Source organism: Grus americana, chromosome 2, assembly GCF_028858705.1.
Source record: "Grus americana isolate bGruAme1 chromosome 2, bGruAme1.mat, whole genome shotgun sequence".
Lineage (NCBI taxonomy): Eukaryota > Metazoa > Chordata > Aves > Gruiformes > Gruidae > Grus > Grus americana.
In genome coordinates this window covers 78,268,166-78,289,718 of record NC_072853.1, presented here as the reverse complement: position 1 = coordinate 78,289,718, position 21,553 = coordinate 78,268,166, and the positions used below count along the sequence as shown (strand labels likewise).

Below are 21,553 nucleotides of genomic sequence, written 5' to 3'. Positions count from 1 at the left end.
AGGAAAACTACATATCAAAGGACAAGGTAATCGTTGCTTTTAACAGTAAATCTGCTGCTATATAAAGCATTCTGACAGCATAGCTAATTATTTGTCCTGATACGAGGTTCTGAAAGCAGAAGGGGACAGACTTTCACCAGCTCTACCTTCAGATGCGCACAGCTGTCGCTTTAGAAATGAGCAGGTTGAACTCCTACCTGTGCCTCAGTGGAAAAAGGGAAGGTCTGTAGATATTTTACAAATTAGAGGATTCATAAAGGAATATAAAGAGAATGAAAAATGCTTTCACACAGTATAGATATGATGCTAATGTCTCTCTTTAGAAACAGCAGCTAAATAGCATTAATTTACAGGTAATCCCAACTGCTTTTGTAGTTAACAAAAATATCTGCAAGTCTAATCTCTTTTCCTGTCCCTTGGTAGTCCTCTATAAACTGGAGCAAAGCATTGACTTTGAAAAAGAAATCCAGCAGGATGTTCCCGTTTGGATTTCATTTTCCAAGACCACAGTGAATCACTCCTGCATTGATCTTCTGGCTGCTGCCTCACGGTGTGAAATACATTTGCATTGTACTTTTGGAAGTCACATTCTTTGTGGTTTGCTGCGACCTATGAACTACAGCATCAACATGGAAGTTGTAGAACTTGAGCCTTACTGTGATGTAAAATATATGGCACGTCGAATGTTGGTTTGTATGGTTATCATAAAGCTTTTCAGGTTATGCACTGATACATGAGCAGTGTTATAGATCCAGTTATTGAGGCAGATGAAATTGCTGCAGGAGAGGAAGAAAGAGGCTACAAGAACTCTGGGTACATCTAGACAGGGGAAAAATAAAACAGTATTAACAGTAGATGTAAAATGCATTGGAAGACAAAAAGTATTTATTGGATACAAATAGCTTCTTGGCACTAGAAAGATAGTAATAATAGTAACTGAAGGCTGGAGAGCGGATGGTATGCACCTTTCTTTGTCTGGGCATCACACTACATGTATAATAATCTTTTGCCCACTTTCTTGTTCTTTAGCAGGATTTGGCTGCAAGAATCTGAATGCAACTACAAAACAAGAGAAGAACACCAGAGAAACATGAGTTCTCTGAACAAGGGCATTTTCAACATGCTCTTGAAGGGCACGTATATATCTTTCTTTTTATTTCATTGGAACATGGCCCTTCAAATGTTTTAATATTTCATGGCTTACAGAAATATAATTTTGTTTAACTTCTGTAAAAATCAAAGAAACAAGGCTATTGAGTTAGGTACAAGGTTTGCTACTGATGCATAAAGTGTGCAAGAATACAAATGAAAAGCAAAATCCTGAATGTACAGGTTATACTGAAAGCTGCACATAGATACAACAGTACAATATAATCAACTTTACATAAAGGGTTTTCATCCACAGTAAGAAACGATTGCTTTGACCTGTGATAACCAGAATGATTTTAAGGGCCCAGAGTACATTCAAAGTCTAAGAGATTTATTTATTTTTTAGTTATTCCTAGGACAAATTGATAGTAAGTGGAGAGGAGGGATTTAGAAGTCTTAAGCATAGCTAAGTGCTAGCTTGTTTTAGGCAATGACTGGGACATTGTTTCTGCTGCCGTGTGAGCTACCTGCAAAGTCTTTCATTCCAGTGGAAAAATATTTATCTTATTAATTAAAAGGAAGAAATCATAAAGGCAACAAAACATTTTTAATGTGATTTTATTAGACTGATCACCTATCTTGAGAGTTACTGATCAAGTGTCTCCAGCTCTGGGTGAGACGTCAGGTGTGTTATGTTGGACATAACTGAAATAACTTGCATTTTGCTTTTAGACTAACTCAAAAGGATCAAAATTCAGATTGTCTATTTTACTGCAAATGTAGGCATTTGAAATCTACTGACATTCCAATTTGCTAGTGGGCAGATGGCTGCTGTGAGTAAACCGTGCCACACTCAGGGGCCTGATGCCATTTTTTTGTGACCCACAATTTTGAGAACTCCTCCTGAAAGGACGCCAATGCAATGCAAATGTAAATATATGTTTCAGAGAAATCTGAGTACTTTTTACATTTCAATAACATGCCAGAGCTAATAGTGCATAAGTTGACTTCTATATTCATATGATACCAGTCAGAAAAAAAAATCTTGTAATGATATGGTATTTTTTAAATAGGATTTTATTAATTTTGGTCTTGTGAGGCAGTTATGAGTAAAAGAATATGTTAATTTCAAGTACTGATAATAGCAAAGCAAAAATTAATCTTTACTACGTATGCTTCAAAGGAGCATAGATAGTACAATTACCTGCTTTTTCAGTCTTTCACTTGGCTCATCTATGAAACTCTGCAAGTGTGATACTTTTTATTTCAATGGGATTTAAATTAATCTCAAATATTCACAAAATAGCATTTTTTTATATCTTCCGCTCATACTCCTGTCCTGATAGATTATTTTAAATATTCCATGAAATCTGGCATTGCAAAGGTTAAGTGAAAGGCATGCAAGGGCAAAAGAAGTTGTTAAAGTGCAAAACAAACAAAACATTTCTTTTGTACAGCTTCTTCTAGTTATAGTTTAAGCATTGCAGGCCAATTGCAAAGTAGCAACACTACTACTGTCTCCAGTATCCCCCACTTTGCTTGTGTTTATGGATTTGAGGTAAGTCTTCTGTATCACCTATGGAGTAAATGACTGCAAAGTGCCTAGGATGCCAGCCAAGACTGAAGACAATAGAGGTGATTCAATTTCTGAAAGGCAATAGCAAGTCTAGCAGATATTACTGGCCAAGGCTATTGAGATAGCTGGCCATAGCCTGCCTCAACATCTAACTGCTGAATAAAAAGCAGCAGCAGTAGCAGCAGCAGCAGCAGCAGCAGCAGCAGCAGAGGACGCGCAGGTTTGGAATGACAGAAGCCATGGAAGGAAGCAAAACTAAGAGACAGCAACAGTAAGACAAAGTACATATAAACCTTTAATGAATTAACCTTACAAAAGACAATAGCTTCAAAACATTTGACACGTTTGTACAAAACTATTCCAGCATTTTTAATTCTCTCTTCAGAAAGAATGCCAGCAAGCCACCCAACGTGTCCCTGGCTATGAGATGCAACTGGTGATCACATCCAAATCATGTGTCGACAGAGTAAATTTATTTACAAATACTGTGTACTTTAATACCAGATTAGTGGATGCTATTGGGGAGCGACTGTATTTTCCAGAAAACACCATGCATCAGAAAATAGTATGCACCCCTAGCTTTATTGCCTTTTTTCTCCGCCTTTGTCACTAACATCTCTTTTTAGTCCTTTCAGGATGATTTATCTCCTTATAATTCCTATTCCTTCTTTTCTTGTCTTTGAACAACAGTGCAAGTTGCAGTACAATCTTCCAGTCCTATAGCGTACAACGCAACTGTCCTTGAACATAGGAATATCAAGGTGCAAAATGATGGCTCATGGGACTATTCTGCAGCCATATTAAAATAAGTGCCACATACCAGAAAATAGCACGCATGTTAAGGGCCAAAATGTAGTTAAAAAGTGCGTGATACTTTCCTGAAAATATGGTATTGATGACACGTACAAGCATTCTTCAAGATGCCACATTCCCTTGTGAAAGGGATCTTGTCATTTCAGTATGTACAAAGTATGTCTTCAATTCACCTTTTCCTTTCACATTTATTATTCCTCTGCAAGTGCTCATGTACCCCAGTGTTTGCAGCACATTGTTCGTCTCCTCTGTAACCTGCAACAATACAGTAACACAATCAGCGTTGATAACAGAGCGAAGCAGAATCTTCTTCCAGAGTGTGAAGAGAACATACGTTCTGAACAATTGTAAGGATTTTGCTGTAATGCTTAAAGGCCTTTAAGGGCCTCAAATGAGGTTTGAGCACCTGAGCTTTGCAATCGTCTGTTGCTGGATGCCTATTCTAATCGCTTACATCAAGTATCGAATTGGGTATAACCATTTCTGTACCTAGGCTTGCAAACAGAGGGCTAGTAGATACACAAATGGCTCTGGGGACAACATTCTTCCTCATATAGCATTTTTCTCAACTTCAGAAGCTGTTTTTCATTTCAGTAGACCCAAGCTTCCCCACCTTTTTCCAAATCCTAAGGCTGTGTGAATGAAGTGACAGTAAGATATTAGTGTCATCTGTCAGAGCTGCTGTTGCCAGTTTCTCATGTAACTGGCAGTGCACCAAACTTTAGGCAGTTCTGCTATGTTAGGTGAAAGCCCGCTAGAACAGAGGTCATTCAACAGCATCAGTTGCCTCAGACTGTCTGTGTTTCTTTGTGAAGCAAACAACTGTTTGTAGATGTCATCACTCTGACATCCCTTCTGTTTTCAGTTTTGACCAACAGTTGGTAACTGTACTTTTCCATTACTTAATTCTGAATAGCCTCAATCATAGATTTGGAGTGCTCTCAATCACATGCTGGGATCCCAAAGTGCTAGGCAGCATACTAGGCAGATACTTAAAATGTGATGCCTGACTATGGAATCCTTGGAAAGTTAGAAAATTTAAGGTCTTTTCTATACAGGTCTATCTATAATCTATGCAGATAATAATCTATAAGGATTATTAATCAGCATGACCCATTAAAAAGGAAGTTTCATGATTGTTTTATGGATTTAACTTGATGTACAGCAGTTATGGTAATTTCCTTTATTTAGAACTAATCAACATCAGGAATGCCCTCCAGAGATAAGGTAGGTAGTATTTTATGAGTTTAGAAATTCACAGAATAGAAATTGGATTTCCCTCTGTTAATCTAGGGATGCATTTCCAGGCAACCACGACTTCCTCCACTGTATTCCTCTGTATGGTCAAGACAAAGTTTTGATTCCCCTCCCATTTGCCCTATAATTTTCTTTTAATTCTTTACTTTCCTGCCCAAGGTGTAATTCTTTTGAAATGTACAGATACAGCTGGTAATTTTTTTCTGTAGGCATCCTTAGCTCCAAAACACAGACCTGTTTAGTGTACAAATATATGATGTTTTTTAAGCACCAAACTCAAAGGATTGAGATAAATACTAGGACAAAATGAAGACTTACCTGTATTTTATCTAAGACACCAGTGCTGTCCATCCTGCTGGCCACGTTTACTGTATTGCCCCAGATATCATATTGTGGTTTTTGAGCTCCAATTACTCCAGCTATTACAGGTCCATGGTTGATACCTGGAAAACATCAGAACTTAACATTAAAAAAGAAGATCCACCAGACAAGGACACACAGTGCATCTGGTAACATATCAAGTCAATGAACATGGTATTTGGCTCATGCTGAATGGTGAGTACAGCAACTAATAGCCTGTTCACAACTGTTTTATCAACCATTTACAGCAGGATGACATTGGTTATAAAAATGCCAAAAGTTAGATCATCTAATTTTAGTTTTACATCTCCCTCCCATCCTGAGTAAATTTAATATTTTCAACCATTAGTATCCTAATAACTTGATACTGCCTTTATTAGCATGAGGAACACACTGTGGGAGAGCAGCAGCTTCTGGGAAAACAGAATTTCTTTTCATTTCTACTTGTAGTGAAAACAACTTCTCCTCTCTGCAATAGTTGATGGCCAAACCAAATGACTTTTACAGTATTCCTTGCTTCTTTAATGTAGAATAAACTAATGTGAATGAGCTGAAAGGATTTGAAGCCTTGTTCTGAAGGCTGGCTTGCCCACAGAATGGTCCTAAATAACTGCAATATAAACATATGTGTTCAAATAATTTGATTAAGCATGGAGCAAGAGTAACAAATTGCTAGCTCTGGAATGCACACTGTAAGACTGAAGAACAACACAGTACAGCCCCTCATTTGACTCCGGGCATTTTTTTTTCTTGCAGTCAGTTTGTGTCCTATGTTACATTTGTAAAGGGAGTGGGCTGTACTGTGCTAGTAGGGAAGAAACCAGGAAGCAAAATCAAAAGCACTATCATCAACCAGAATCAAATATACTATAATTGTAACTATACATACTGATGAGCAGGAAAGCCAAGTTACACTTAGTGAGAAATACACCCTGGACAAGTGAGCAGTTTGGATTTCTAAAATTATCTCCACATGTGTGGATCATAACTGACTTCTATTAACTCCTTGACAGAAACCATCACTAGGGATGTATCTGTGCAGCAAAATGAAAGTGTGATTGTAGCACAGAGAGGCATCTCAGAGCTGGATCACCTAGTATGGATCATATCCAACATGGCAGCATGGGCTAGCAACCATGCTGTAAGTCATTTGGAAACCGTGGAAAAAGTGACTGTGGAAGGTAAATTTAGAAAATTGAGGAAATAAGCAAACCTTAAGGAATACCAGATAGAACCAGATAAATACTTGTCTAAGTGCTTGGGATTAAATGCACAAAGGGACTCAGGCCTTGCAACACTCTGCAGTAACAACCAAGCCATGGGTACGTCTTTCTGCTTCGTGACATCCAACATGTAGAAAGCACTAGGGGCCTGGGACTGGAATCCACAGAAGCCATCTGCCGAGTAGCCCAAGCTGGCTCGTAGGGAGTACTGAAGAGATGTGTGTGGCATGCACTCTGCCATGGTCCAGAAGTTAGGGCAGTGTGGTGGGATTTTCCTACAAAATACAAGGGGCAGGAGGTGACTTTTTTTTTAAAGCTCCTTCCTGAACCACCACTGCTGATGGTTTGAGTAATACCTCAGGGGATGGAGAGCCAGCTTCAGATCCCTCCTCCTTCGAGGAGACTTCTGCCTGTATCTCTTAGGAATGTGTTTTGGCCACTCAGGCATTCTGGGATGTGCTGCTCTACATCATTCCGGCTACTGCGGGTCTCCTTCGCATGACACTTGAATGTTTGTGGGGCAAGGCTGGAAAAGTAGTACTGTCAGTCCAGATGAATTCTCTAACAAAGGATGATACCATCTGTCTCTTTCTCTTGTATCAAAAGCAACATTTAATTATTCCATGAAAAGGCAAATACTGTTCAGCAGGACAGACAGAGAATATCTCATTCCAAAGTATCCTGGGCTCATAGCATTCTCCACAGAACAGAGATCCCCATGCTTGAGCAGCCTCAGCCAAAAGCAAGAACCAAATTAAGTTCACCTACAACACAGACAAATGTTCTAACCATGAGCTATATGGAAAACAACGTCAGCCTCTATTCTGTTCGGGGAAAAAAGCAGTACCTGTGCAAAACTTGCCACAAAAGTGTATCTGAGCTTGTCTAATAAATCAAGCACCTTAGCTAACAGAACAGGAGGAACGCTTGAAATGTAATCTAGGTGCCCCTCTCCCTTGTCTGACAACGTCAGGGTAGGCTGTCTACCTCCTAAGGCACAACTAGCGTTTCAGGCACTCACAGAAAATGAAGGTTGAAAGCTGAGACCTCTAGTGAGTTGCAACAATTCTGGAGTTAGATGCTGGCTGAGGAAGGCTTTTACAAATGGCAGTTTGGGTTTAAGTCTTACAGTGGGAGGCAGATGTTCAAATGTTTCTGTGGCTCTAACTACTATGGTTATCAGATGCTTTCATGATCAGCTGGGGGCGGGGGAAGTGGAGAAGGGAAGTGAAGATGGGAAGTGAAGATCTCAGTGGTACCTATATTGGATTAAAGTGGCAATAGTGCCAGTTTGGGGCCTGTGTCCCTTTGTAGATTTAATCATTCCTCATTTCATGAAGCAAAGAAGCCTGACTTCTCTGGAACCTATAGCAAACACTTTAAAAATCACAAGTAGGTATCTTTTTTTTTCCTCTAGAAAGTTTGCTTCCTGATCCCCATTTTAAAGGATTCAGTATTGCTTTAATCAGTTTGCAGATTTAGCCCTGCCACTCCGCAGTGTTTATCTGTACTGACACTGCTGATATGTTTGCAAGAATGTGACGTGTCATCTATGGCAAGAAGAGAACTTTTATTCCGTACAGAAGTATGGTATCTCTACAAGTTTTTTTTTAAACCCATCAAGTTCTGTAACACTTTGAGAAGGAAGCATACTTCAGATTTGCTTTATCATTTTTTAACTCTACCAAGGAATACAAAACATACTGGCAAAGGAGCGGTCTCAGGAACACATGAATATTTCAAGTCAGAAGATAGCAAGTTTTGCCAGTGGGTGGCACTGTGAAATAAACATGAGAGGAGCAGCCGAAAGGAAAAGCAAGTGGCACAGCAAGAAAAAGACAAGACAGGAGAATAACTGTTGGAAATCAAATACTTCTGACATGTTTACAGGATTTATGGGTTTCCAATATTTATTTACTGCTTTCATTTCACACTTTCCAAGTTACATATTGCATTGTAAAACTGCTGTGTATTGCTATCAGGAAATAAACATTTTGGAACATATGGTTCTTGACCAGCTCTGAATTCATTTATTTCATCGTGCTTTCCATGGCTTACTGCAGCTGCCTATTTCTTTTTTAAAATACCATGATACACAAGTAGAAGCAATTAGGAGCTGAAATATAAGGCATAACCCTTTCAAATATAATCAACTAGTCATCTTTGCTCTTACTTGTCAATAACCACAGAATAACAAAGAAGACAAATATCCTCCTTTGTCTAACACTAGGAAGGAAAGGGTGCATTTTTGTATGCTTGCTTGAGTTTAGTAGATCTAAACCATTTCAAATTCCAGCCTCGATGGCCTCTTGCAACTCTTTTCCTCTAAAACCATTTATATGGTTTTGTAAAGCCCTCTCTAGAGTCTTCTTGTGTCCTTTGGTATTGATAAACTTAAAAAAATTATGTGGTTAACAACCTCTAAAATAATTATTATAGAGTTACTATAAAATGATTCAAAGCCATGGGAATGTATTTTTCAACCATTCTTTACTTAGAATACTGCCCTTTTCTTAGTCCTGCCTTGAAAAACTCCTTGCCACAGCAGCAGCTCTGGTTAATGGGCAGTATCACATAGGCTGCCTTTAAACAGGGTAAAGACAGTGATATTTACTTTCATGTCCCTTTTGGTCAGTCCTGCTAACACTTTAATCAGCTCGGACTTCACACTAAATTGTGCCCCTCCTCCATGATATTCTCATAAAAATCCTGTGATACATACCTACTCGTAACTTGAAGTCATTGAATGAATGCTTGTTTATGACATCCAGTTTCGCCACCAAGGCAAATGCGAACTCCACCATGGTTCCTATGTGCATATACTGTCGTTCAGGTTCCTGAATTTAAACAGCCAAACAAACAGAATAAAATAATTTTCTTTAGCCTTAGTTGCTGTGAGAATACAACCAAATACACTGAACTCTTGAAAGCACTGAAACCCTTAGGGATGTCCTAATGCCAGCAGGCAGCAGCAGAAAAGTAATGTAGAAGATGGTGCCCTGTCCACCATCAGTTAGATCAAACAATGGCCAATAGACCAGGATGTATTTTACTTACATAGTCAGGCAGTGTAGGGATGATAGATCCAAACCATGTCTAATCTAATGTTTTGATTGTCAAATAACTGATTAGCTGCTATCTAATCCTACAGGCACTCAATGTCTATATGTGCCTAGGATTTGCTTATTAATTTTCTCTAAGCATCTGCTTTTATTTTATGCCCTATAATAATAAATAATGCTTGTGGACAACCCCACAGAGACTCCTCCCTCTCACTGTTGCACAGCTCAGCACCCTAGTTAATGCTTAAGCTCCAGTGAAATTCACAATTTTGAGTTCCTCCACTGCTCTCATCTGGTAGATAAGCAAGCACCTCTGAGAACATCTAATCGACCTGAAAATGAATAAAATACGAGAGAGGAGGAAGGCAACCCATCCTCTCTGCTTAATTTACTAGCTTAGAGCTTCTACCACTTATAAAGGTTATAGACTTAATTTCTCCTTGTACATCAACAGTGTAGCCTGATTTTTAAGTACTGGTTTGAGTCCCCTCAGGCTGAGGAAAAAATTGATTTTCGGGCTCCCACAGCACAGGGTAGGACCTTGACAAAAGAGTGATTTCATAAGAGATGGACTCACTGATCTTTATGAGAAATGACTGAATCTTCCTCATTTCTTGAGATAAAGTGACAGAAGAGATAGACAGATGACAACTTCAGGAGATGATTCATAGAGTAGATGCATCAGCCTAGGTGGGACAGTAGTGGTGCTTGCCAGAGCAGCTGTTTAGATGAATGAAGCCTGTTTCCTTTGGAGTTCACTCCTAGCTAAGACAGATGGTTTTCTGTTCAGTTAATGTATTCAGACCCCCTCCTTAGGCACTTAGTCTTCCTTGGGTGCTTGTTTTAAGCTGGGGGCTGTTCCCAGCAGTATGCCTAGCAGTCAGTCACTGCCACACTAGGTGCTGCAGTATCTGTGGATCTTTGGGCATCTGGACTGAAGGCTGCTGAGTTTCGGTGGGTTTCTTTTGAAAATGTGTACTAAGTCACCAAAGGAACATTAAAACTTGGATCTCTTGATTCACAATTTGTGGAGGTAACTCAAACAATAAATTTCTTCCTGTGTTTGCTAGTTTTACTTGTGATTGAAAGCTCCTCTATGTCTTCTCATCTCCAGTTTACAATTCTGCATTTCCTTCATCCCCTTCACCTCCCTGTATTAAATGTCAGAGGTAATTTAAAATAATTCTTTTTTTTGTCCTCAGGATCTTTAGGGTCTATAGTTCAGGTGTTAATTGCTTCTGTCTAGAAGGAACATGAGTTTGGCAAGAGCACATTAATCCTTAGCAGAGAATGTGTTGATTCATAATTGCTGCCTCTCTGTCGCTAACCTGTAGTATTCTAAAGATCATGGCAAAAGCAAGGGTTTTGCTTAAAAATTATAAATTGCTTCTCCAAACTTCATTTCTACTGACTGCAGTTCCCAGTCCTACCTTATTAAGTAAACCAGAAACAAAGGAACACGTTCTCAATGCTGAGCCAGAGGGGTTTGTAAGTGTATGGTTAGTATGGCTTCTCATCCCTCCAGATTACAATGGAAAATGCTCATTCTTGCAGTCTTTTGTACACTCTATAAATCCAGTTCTGCTGCAACATGTAGGAATAAAATGCTTTATTATATTTAGAGTGGAAGGCCTGGTTTAGACTTAGCAAATACACAGGTGGCATTTTCAAACCACAATCTGAAGAACAGTAATTCACAGACTACTAAAGTATACACTTGTCCAGTACCATACAATCTAAGTTAGTAAGAAAAAACTAGGCCACAACATTATACATAACCTGCAGTTTAATGAACAGAATTTTAGCCTTCATTTGAACATGTTTTTTATTAAGCAGGAACCTTTTCTGTACCTGACACTGTTCTTGGTTGGGTGTAGCACTCAATCCTGTTGCTGCCATGTAAGTGCTTCCAATGGTCTTTATCTTTTCAACTCCACTGAACTTTGGCTTTGACAATAACTGTAAAACAAGGATGGTTATTTATTATTCAGATCAGCAGCCTTGTTACTCTAACAGCATTCAGAGCATCAATTCTTATAACAGCCTCTTAATAGACCTCAAATGGCTTCACAAATATATACAGGTTGAAGGACTTAAGGATGGATAAAACAATGGTTAAAGCCTCCAAGGAAAGGGAATTTCTGACTGTTAAAATACCTTTTTATTATAAAGGGACTAAATTCATAGTAATAAGAATAAATTCCACCTTATTGTACGTACAGCTCTTAAAAGTCAGTAGACTTTGCACTCGTTTGATATTGGAACTGTGTCACCATGTGAGCCAACAGTTAAGCAGCTTTCTGAAAGTAAGCACATCTTCCATGCCAATGGGACAGTCCATGCCAATGGGACTAAAATCCAAGGATTTTAGTTCATATCCCAGGTTGTTTTGGACATTCCAATGTTCTCCAAATGGTTTTGCTGCTAAAATACTCTCTGTAGCTCCAGATCCACAAATCCAGACTGTGCTTTCTGAGTCATGACGTTATCTTAACACCTTTTTCTGGTATCTTCATCACTAATTACTTTCTTTAAGACAAATACTGTTCTTGGTGAGACCTTCACAGCTGCCTTTTCACAATCCATCTGTAGTCATACTCAGTACTTGCTTGTAACTTCAGAGAACAGAATATTTAAACTTACACAATCCCTTGAGTTGCTCATGTATTAACTGATCAACGCTCCATATAATGAGACCAACACTGATCAGGTATAACACAAAGCTGTATCATTTTAGGGGACATAGATTTACGTACCTGACTTTAGGCACTAGTATTTAGAAACTGTATTTAATATATGGCATGTAAAATGACTGCTTCATGAACTGCAGCTACAGGGCAAAAATTTCTCCATCAGATATACACATAAGATTCTCATTATAACTAATCAAAAGCAATTGAGTATGATGTCAGATCAATATCCGATTTATCCCAAATAATTTTCTTTTTCCTTTAATACTCCCTGTAAGTAATTTCCATGTGACTAGGCACACAAAAGTTCTTTTCTGACAGCTCTTCCACTCTCTCTTTCAAGTATGTTTGCTTACTGTTGCATACCCTGGGTTATTAAGATTGAAACCATATGTTGATTGTTGTTAGAAGTACATACATCATCAAAGTCAGCAATGATCTCATTTAGCAGCCTGAGACATTCCAAGCCTTCCTTATTTACATCAGATTCTGTGTAAAATTCCTTGAAATCCGGAACAGAGGCAAACATGACACAGACGCAGTCATATGACTGATGATATAGATCCTGTCCAAAAGAAAATGGCATAGAGAAAAAAATATGTCATACGCAGCTCTAGATAAAATTTTCCTTATGAATATGCAGTGTCCTGGTGCTGAAAAGGGTGGCATTGCAGTGGTTGGAATGCCTTAAGATGGTGGTTGGGTATTTTTTACATTTAGTTGCGCTTACTAATTTTAAACAGTTTATAAACCTGTTTGTTAAAGATACTCAAAATATACCACTGAAAATATTGTAGTGATTTAAAGTTACCTTTTTTCCTCCTGAACATTAACTCCATGAACATAAAATGTTCACTGATTTATTAGATAGGGCCCATTTCTGAGGCTTCTCATGTAAAGAATTTCATCTGGCTTGCATGGATGAAACTATATTTTGCAAAATAATCTCTAATGTATAATTAGCTGTTTGTGTTATTGTAATAACTAGAAAACTGAACCGAAATCACAAACCCAATGCACTACAAATGCATAATGCAACATAATCCTGATAGTTCCTAACCTAAAATGACAAGATGCCTAATAGGACAAAATAATTGTCATTTCTTTTCTATAACAAGGAGCTGAGGCAAAGGGAAAGAAGTCACCTGAACCAAAACTTATTTATGTCAGATTCTGCACTATCTTCTGTGACCACTGAAATGAGAGCACCTCTGCTCCACTGGAATATTCTGGTGCTAAAAATGACCAACACCCCCACCCCTGCTTCAATTTCTGCTCCACTGCCCTTAAACATTAGAATATCTCTTCTTTCAGGATAAATTCACATCCTGAAAAAAAGGAAAGAAATAATATTTATTGAACTAATACTTTTTTGAAAAATAATATCTATACACAAAGGTAGCGACAACAATAAAAGATGCTGTAAGCTACTATAAAGTAAAATCTTTTCAAGTTATTATTTGAGTAAAACAAGGCTTTCAATACTCATGTGAATAAGGTGAATAGGATTTGTTCTGTGATTTCAAAAGGCATCAAATATTATTTCCCTTTTTACTTATGGAAGGTTTTTGTTTGTTGTTTTTTTTAATTTCACTGGCAGTATGTTTCTTTTTGAAAGAATGTGGTGTGTCTCTACACAAATGTGTACAGATATAGTGAATCTCTATTGGTGATGTATAACTGAAAAATAGCAGAACTATGGGAAAACTGTTGACCACCTCATCCCAGAACACGTGTGAGCGAAGTTTCTGGGCAAACATGAAAATAATGGTGGACGGGGAGGAACACAGGCAGCTGGAGAAGGCAGATGATTTATTACTAGATTTTTCTGCCCCTTTGTTTTCTAAGGATTCCATAACCACACCATCACTGAAGCTCCACCATGACTGTGCACTGGGGATGGAATATATCATTGCAATTTACCATTATTATTTATATTTTTAAACCTGAAATGGCACATCTGTACCTGATATCCAGCTTACATATATACACCTGATATATGTACCTGATATCCAGCCATATATACAAAATCAGTATCACTTTAAAGTGACCTGATTGTGCAAATGAAAAGCAACTAAACAAAATATCCAAGCTGATGAGTTCACTGTCAGAGCGCTACTAAATTTCAAAGAATTTCTGGATCTCAATTGTCCTCTTGCCAAGAGAGTTTTTCATGAAGAACCAATATTGTGATAACATTTTTGTGCCATCTATTTTATCCATCTCCATAAACACCTGATTAATAAATTTAATCCATATAATAAAGTAATCAAATGGTGGGGAGAGGGAACCTCTCTGGCTGGATGACATCAACTGAATTTAGGCAATTTAAGCACCTAACTGAAGTATTTAATTTGAGAGCGCAGTCATCCTATATGTCCAATATAGTCAGTACAGCAGATGTGCCTATCTGTAAGGTCATTTTAATGCCAGATGGACAGAATGACCTCAGATAATGACCTCAGAATGACCTCTCTTCACTCCAGTCTCTCACACTTAAAACCAGGTCCACTTTGTAATACTGCAGTGACATACACTGGTGGCTGTCTTGAGTATGTATGCACCTAGACTTGGTGCAGATCTACTCAAATTAGCTTGAAATTAGTTAAGTGGAGCAGCAGCAGAAGATAATAGGCTAAATGTTTAGCTTTTGCAGTCTGAATTTTGCTTCACATCTACCTACCTCAAATTTACCTCAGGCATGTCTACACTGAAGCTACAGTAACATTTGCATATAAATATACTAAAAAAAGTTAAGATGTGACGTGCTGAGTGCTTTTCATAGGCAAGTTAGCAGAATAGGTACAGAGATTACATTCTGTGGTTAACTCAGCTTTCCTTCTATTTCTTCAAGTTACCTTCCCTGTAACTTGATTTTAGTTTTGGATGAAGGAATTCAGGCCACACACATGGTGCTGGTTATTAAAAGAGAACTGCATCAAAAATATAGGGCCTTGGTAATACAGAAGGGAAAATTCACAGTGTTTTATAAAAGACTGGAGAGAGATACAAGAGTAATTATAGCAGAATGTAGATAATTAATACACAAAACATGGATTATTACATATACTTTTGAAACTTGACCTGACAAAATAAACAAGTTGTATACATCTGTGATCAAATTAAAAAAATAATAATTTTTGTTCATATTCCTACCAGTTTGAAAAATCCAGTAAGTTAAATCCAGCTAAAATAATAGTACAGTTAAAATTAATACAGAGTTCTATTGTCCTAGAGATTGTTAATTAGTAAAAAAAAGTTGTTTTAATTTACCAGATAAACATTGGATAGCAGCTAGTTTATTTGCTTTATTGAATCCTGCTGATTTTGCATCCTGAGAATGTAAAACGTGCCAGAATTACACTACTGATGAGGTAGTGGCTGTAAAGTTTGTGAAACAGACAAAATCTAGGCACAGAGGTGATACTGGGACAGTGCCATATCTGAAATAGTACATGGAAACTAACGACATGTAAATGTTTATTTGAGACTATAACTTCAAGTCGTAAGAATACAGGTCTGTTAGGAGCTACAACTGAACACTTACAGGAAAAGGAGACCAGCTATGCAGTGCTGCAGGCATATGATATTATTGAATAATATGAAGCAGAGATAGTAGAAGATGGATTCGTTTTACCATCTCATAATACAGGAACCAGAAGATAAATAGGACATTTATAAGTAGAATAAGGAAAAATGTTTTACAAAAGAGATATCTAAATGTATATTTCATTGCTATTCAACAACATGATGACAAGAGCTTAGAGGATTACAAACCTGAATGCTTATGTGAATACTAGAAAAATGCATAACTAGGAAGTGTATAAAAAGCATCTGCAGAAGCAAAATATGCCCTTACATTCACAGGTAAAAGCAGACGGGTGAATCGCACGTTAATCTTCAGCGGTTCCTCAAACTTTTGCTGAAGTATCTAACAGTGGATACTGCCTGGGCCCTGCAGTTGACTGGACTGTTGACGGGTGGCAACTCCTGTCTTACTATGATTGCCACTGAAAAAACCACTGTCTTACAGACATTAAATGTAGGGCCCCAATTAGCTATTAGGAAGTGCCTTTGCTGTCTTCCCTGAAAGCAGAAGTGCTGCCCAGAATAAATCATGGCAACTTGCACAATACACAGTCATCAGGAAGAAAAATATGACTACGCAAAAGACAGGAGCAGAGATTCAAGTAAAAGCGCTGCTGTGCACAGGAAGATCAGTGTGCTTTATCCTCTTGGATGTCCACCCAGCAGCAGGACAATCAACCTGTAAGAAAGGGTTGTGTGCCTGACTGTTAGAGCTACAGACACAAATCTTTTTCTGTAACCACAGTTATCACTCCTTCCTCTCCTCCACCTAAAAAAAAAAAAAAAAAAAGAACACATTATATGTAAACACTGAAGCATGCTGAACTGCAGCAACAGCATCCCATTTCTACTCACACAGCCCTGGGGAGCACTAGTGACCAGGAACGCTGCGAACAGGGCGTGCAAACAGGATGGAGAGAGCGCACAGAGAGGGCGTTGCAGCTTGCACAGCATTTTGTGCAGAAAGGCGCCTGAGAAGGGCTGTGCGCCTGCTTGTAGGCCCCCAGCCCAGGGAACAGCTCTAGGTCTCTGCCAGGATAGTGGGCACTCGCCTCAGAGTTAAAACCTGTATTTCTACCCTGAGATGTCTGATGCTTCCACCCAGATGGAACTGGTAAGAAAGGAGACTTCAGTACAGATGGCAGGTTGCAGTGAGTGCCCAGACCCTTCTCCTGGAGAAAAGGCAAGTACCTGCAAAAGATGTGCACAGGTTGATGGTCTGTTGCATCAGCTGGCCAAATTGCAGGAAACAGTTAAAAATCTGAGCAGTATTTGAGGGGCTGAGATGGAGATAGATAAGTGGTTTCAGAACCATGCTCCTGTGGCGGACACCACAGAGAATGAGGTGCCTTGGACCCTGGTGAGCACCAAAAGCAGGACTCTGCTTCAGTCCCCATCCTTCAGCATCACAACCAAAACCAGATATGAAGCTTTAACAGCTGTAGACACCCACAAGCAAGGCCTGAAAGGACAAACTGTACCAGCAGCATACAGTGGATACCACAAAAAGAAACGACGAGCGCTCATAGTGGGTGACTGTCTGTCAAGGGGCACCGAGGTGCCCATCTGCCGCCCTGGCAGGGAGTCATGAGAGGTATGCTGCCTTCCGGGACCTAAGGTCCGAGATGTTGCTGAGAGGGTGCACAACTTGTCAAGAGCACAGACTACTATCCACTGCTACTCTTTCATGCGGGCATGAATGACACCGCGAGCAGTCATTCTGGGCAGAATCAAGGAAGACTACAAAGCCCTGGGGTGCAAGCGAAAAGTATTGATGCCCAGGTTAGCTTTTCTTCCATTTTACCCGTTAGAGGAAAGGGTGCAGCCAGAAATAGACATGTAATGCAAATGAACTTCTGCCTTCGTGGCTGGTGCTGTTGTGAGGGTTTTGGTTTTTATGGTAACAGGACATTCTTCAATGACTATAGCCTGTTAGGGAGGGATGGGATCCACCTGGCTAGAAGAAGCAAGGGAATCTTTGGCAGCAGGCTGTCCAGCTTGGTGAAGCAGGCTTTAAACTGAAGGACTTGATGGGCAGGGTCCAAAGCGGCAATGCTCATGCCATTGCATCTGACTGGGGAACAAGCTAGGCCAACCAGAGCAAATGTTCCTTAGCTGCCTCCTAAGATGAGAACCAGAAGACCAACCACCTGAAGTGTATGTATACCAATGCACACAGCCTGGGGAACAAACAGGAGGAACTGAACCTCCACGCCCAGTCAGAAAGTTATGATATCATAGAAATAACTGAAACATGGTGGGACAACTCAAATGACTGGAGGATCATGATGGATGGCTACAGGCTGGGAAGAAGAGAAGGAGGAGTTGTGCTCTATGTTAAGGAGAACCTTGAATATATGGCAATTTAAGAAGCCCTATCAAATACCTCTGGATCAAGATCAGAGGGGTCATCTCCAAGGGGGATCTTAGAGTAGGCATCTGCTATTGACCTCCAAACCAAGACGATAAGGCAAATGCAGCAATATTTGGGTCACTTAAGCAAGCTTCAGGTCAATAGAACCTGGTTCTTGTGGGTGACTTCAACTACTCAGACATTTGTTGGAAGAACAACACAGCAGCTCATATGTCATCCATCAAGTTCCTGGAATGCGTAGAGGACTGCTTCCTCATACAAATGCTAGATGTGCCAACCAGGAATGAGGCACCACTGGACTTGCTACTCACAGACCAAGAAAACCTGGTTTGTAATATCTTGGCTAGTGATTGCCTTGGCTGCAGTGATCACAATATTGTGGAGTTTGGGACCCTGCTGAGCACGCTGAAGGTTAGTACTAAGACAAAGGTTTTACATTGTAGAAAAGCAAACTTCAGCTCACTCAGAGCTCAGTTGGGATAGATTCCGTGGGAAGCTTCCATGGAAGATAAAGGAGCTAGTGAGTGCTGGGAGTTTTTCCAAGGACACTTTCCTGGAAGCACAAAACCAGTTCATCCTTGTTAAAGGTAAGGGAAGTAGGCAGAGCAAGAGACCCCCTTGGCTTAATTGTGAGCTTCTGAGTCTGTTCAAAACCAAAAGGAAAGCGAACCAGAGATGGAAAAGTGGATGAATACCCCTTGAGAACCACAAGGGTGTTGCCAGGGCATGCAGAGATGCAGTCAGAAAAGCAAAAGCTCAGCTCGAATTGAAATTGACCAGAGATGTCAAAAACGGCAAAAAAGGGTTCTTCAGGTATGTAAACAACAAGCAGAAACAGAAGGAAAATATTGGCCCACTGTTAAACAGGAGAGGTGAATTAGTCACCAACAACACTGAACAGGCAGAGGTTCTCAACACTTTCTTCACCTCTGTCTTTACCAACACCATTTGGCCTCAGGGCTTAGGAACAAAAATCCAGGTCGATGGAAACAGACCTGCTGTCAGTGAAGGAAGAGTTGGTAAGTGAACTATTACAGGAGCTTGACCCCTACAAATCGATAGGCCCTGACGATACCCACCTGAGGGTGTTAAGCAAGCTGGCTGATGTCATTGTGAGGCTGCTCTCCATAATCTTTGAGAGTCTGTGGAGATTGGGGGATGCCCCAGAAGACTGGAAGAAGGCTAATGTCAAACCCGTCTACAAGAAGAGCCTAAAGGAGGATCCAGGAAATTATAGGCCCATCAGTCTTACTTCAGTCCCTGGGAAAGTTATAGAAAGAATCCTCCTGTGGGCTATCACAGGTTAGATGAAGCATGTGATTGGGAAAAGCCAGCATGGATTCACCAAGGGCAAATTGTGCTTGTCAAACCTGATCACCTTCTGTGACAAAGTAACCTGCTCAGTTGATGTGGGGCGAGCGGTGGACATTGTCTACCTGGATTTCTCCAAGGCTTTTGATACAGTTCCTCACAGCCTCCTCCTAGAGGAACTGATGTGTTACGGTCTAGACAAGTGGTCCATGTGGTGGGTGGTGATCTGGCTGACAGGCCGCACCCAGATGGTTGTGGTAAATAGCTCCTTTTCAAACTGGCAACCTGTCACAAGTGGGGTCCCCCAGCGATCGATACTGGGCCCAACACTGTTTAATATCTTCATGAGTGATCTGGACGATGGGATCAAGTGTACCCTGATGAAGTTTGCTGATGATACCAAGCTGAGGGGGGAAGTGAACATTATGGAAAGGAGAGCCACTCTGCAGGAAGCCCTAGATAGGCTGGAAGAGTGGGCTAACCAGAACCTTATGAAGTTTAATGAGGATAAGTGTAAGGTCTTGCACCTGGGAAAACATAATCCAGGAGTGCAGCACAGACTGGGATCAACCCGGTTGGGGAACAGCTCTGTGGAACGGGACCTGGGGGTCCTGGCAGACAACAAGCTCAATATGAGTGAACAGTGTGCTGCAGTGGCAAAGAAAGATAACAGAATGCTGGGTTGCATCAACAAGGGCATCACCAGCAGAAATAAAGAAGTCATTATCTCACTCTACTCAGGGCTTCTCAGGCTACTTACGGAATACTGTGTTCAGTTTTGGTCCCCACTATACAAAAAAGATGTGGACAGGCTGGAGAGGGTCCAAAGAAGGGACACAAAGATGATCAAAGGACTGCGAGGCCTGCCGTGTAAGGAAAGGTTGAGAGAATTGGATTTGTTCAGCCTTGAGAAAAGAAGGCTTAGGGGAGACCTTATCACCATGTTCCACTACTTAAAGGGTAGCTACAAAGAAGATGGAGACTCCCTTTTTACAGGGAGTCACACGGTAATAGGTGCAAGTTACTCCTGGGGAGATTCTGATTGGACACGAGGAAAATTTTTCACAATGAGAACAATCAGCCATTGGAATAATCTCCACAGGGAAGTGGTGAATTCCCCAACATTGGACACTTTTAAGATTCAGCTGGACAGGGTGCTGGGACATCTTGTCTAGATGGAGCTTTTGCCAAGAAAGGTTGGACCGGCTGGTCCTTGAGGTCCCTTCCAACCTGGTATTCTACGATTCTATGATCCTTCCTTCCTCTCTAATACTGGGGCAATATCCATCCCACTCATGCTCTATAGCATAGTACCAGCATGGAAACAACAACAAATGGCACTGTTTATAACCAGACGAGTAGTAATTGTGGCTGTCACAATAAATGTCAGCGAATTTTAAGGAGGCATTCCCAGCTAGTTTATTTTGATCATTGATAATAATAAAGGCTGTAGCAATTGGGTGTCTTAATTTTCCTATGAGTACTTTACTTGAAACACTACTTTCAAAAAATTAAATGCAACAGCATTCCAGGAAGGAATGGTTTTGCTGCTTTCAACAAAAATAAAATCATCCTGTCTTCTGCAGTCAATCCCTTTTTTTTCTTTTTTTTTTTTTTTTTCCCTTTGATAACATTTGAATTTCTGCTGGTTTGCTCTCCTTAGTGTCCCCTCTTCTTCTCCAGTGCCAGGAGACCTCCTCGGGATGGAGGAGGCAAACTGGTCCCATTCTACCTCTTGGAAGGATATGGTGGTCAGTATCTCTGGGGCAGAATTTCTGCTCTAAGTAGGGCAGATGCTCTAACTAGGATGCTCTAACTCCATCCTGTAGTTAATGAAACAGGATTCTTCTGGCTCAGTAATGTGCTTGCCAGTTCGCTTGCAGCACAAAAGCTCCTGAGCACTTTTTACTAATATGGGATCTGGATGCTAACAGCATAAAGGAAAAGGCTGCACAAGGCAGGTGCAGATATATTTAGTCCTGGCCCCATTTCCTGCTTTTCATTTTATAATTGTTCCTATCTTTCTCTCTCTGAACTGGAAAGTACCCTGTTTGGTACCCAGTGTGCAGACTATAAGTAGAAACCCAGTTTCAGAGGTTCTGGTAAAGCAAACAAACCTTTATTACAGTTTGCTCTGAGGTAACTTTGCTTTTACCATATCAGCATTAGTCAATGTGCATCCTGTTATGAAAAAACCTTTGTTTGTCGTC

The 21,553-nt window shown here is 40.1% G+C and overlaps 1 protein-coding gene across 2 annotated transcripts in view; it reads right to left on the bottom strand.

Annotated features, from left to right (window-relative positions):
- Positions 1–870: 870 nt before the first annotated feature.
- Positions 871–21,553, bottom strand: part of ADCY2 (adenylate cyclase 2) — a 226,711-nt gene continuing 206,028 nt past the window's right edge. For both annotated transcript variants that reach the window (XM_054817328.1, XM_054817327.1), the window contains 5 exons: positions 12,489–12,635; positions 11,232–11,339; positions 9,041–9,155; positions 5,054–5,178; positions 871–3,733 (listed from right to left, as the gene is read on the bottom strand). In XM_054817328.1, the coding sequence (XP_054673303.1) occupies positions 3,581–3,733; positions 5,054–5,178; positions 9,041–9,155; positions 11,232–11,339; positions 12,489–12,635 (648 nt within the window). In that variant the 3' untranslated portion in view covers positions 871–3,580. The remainder of the gene's footprint in view (positions 3,734–5,053; positions 5,179–9,040; positions 9,156–11,231; positions 11,340–12,488; positions 12,636–21,553) is intronic.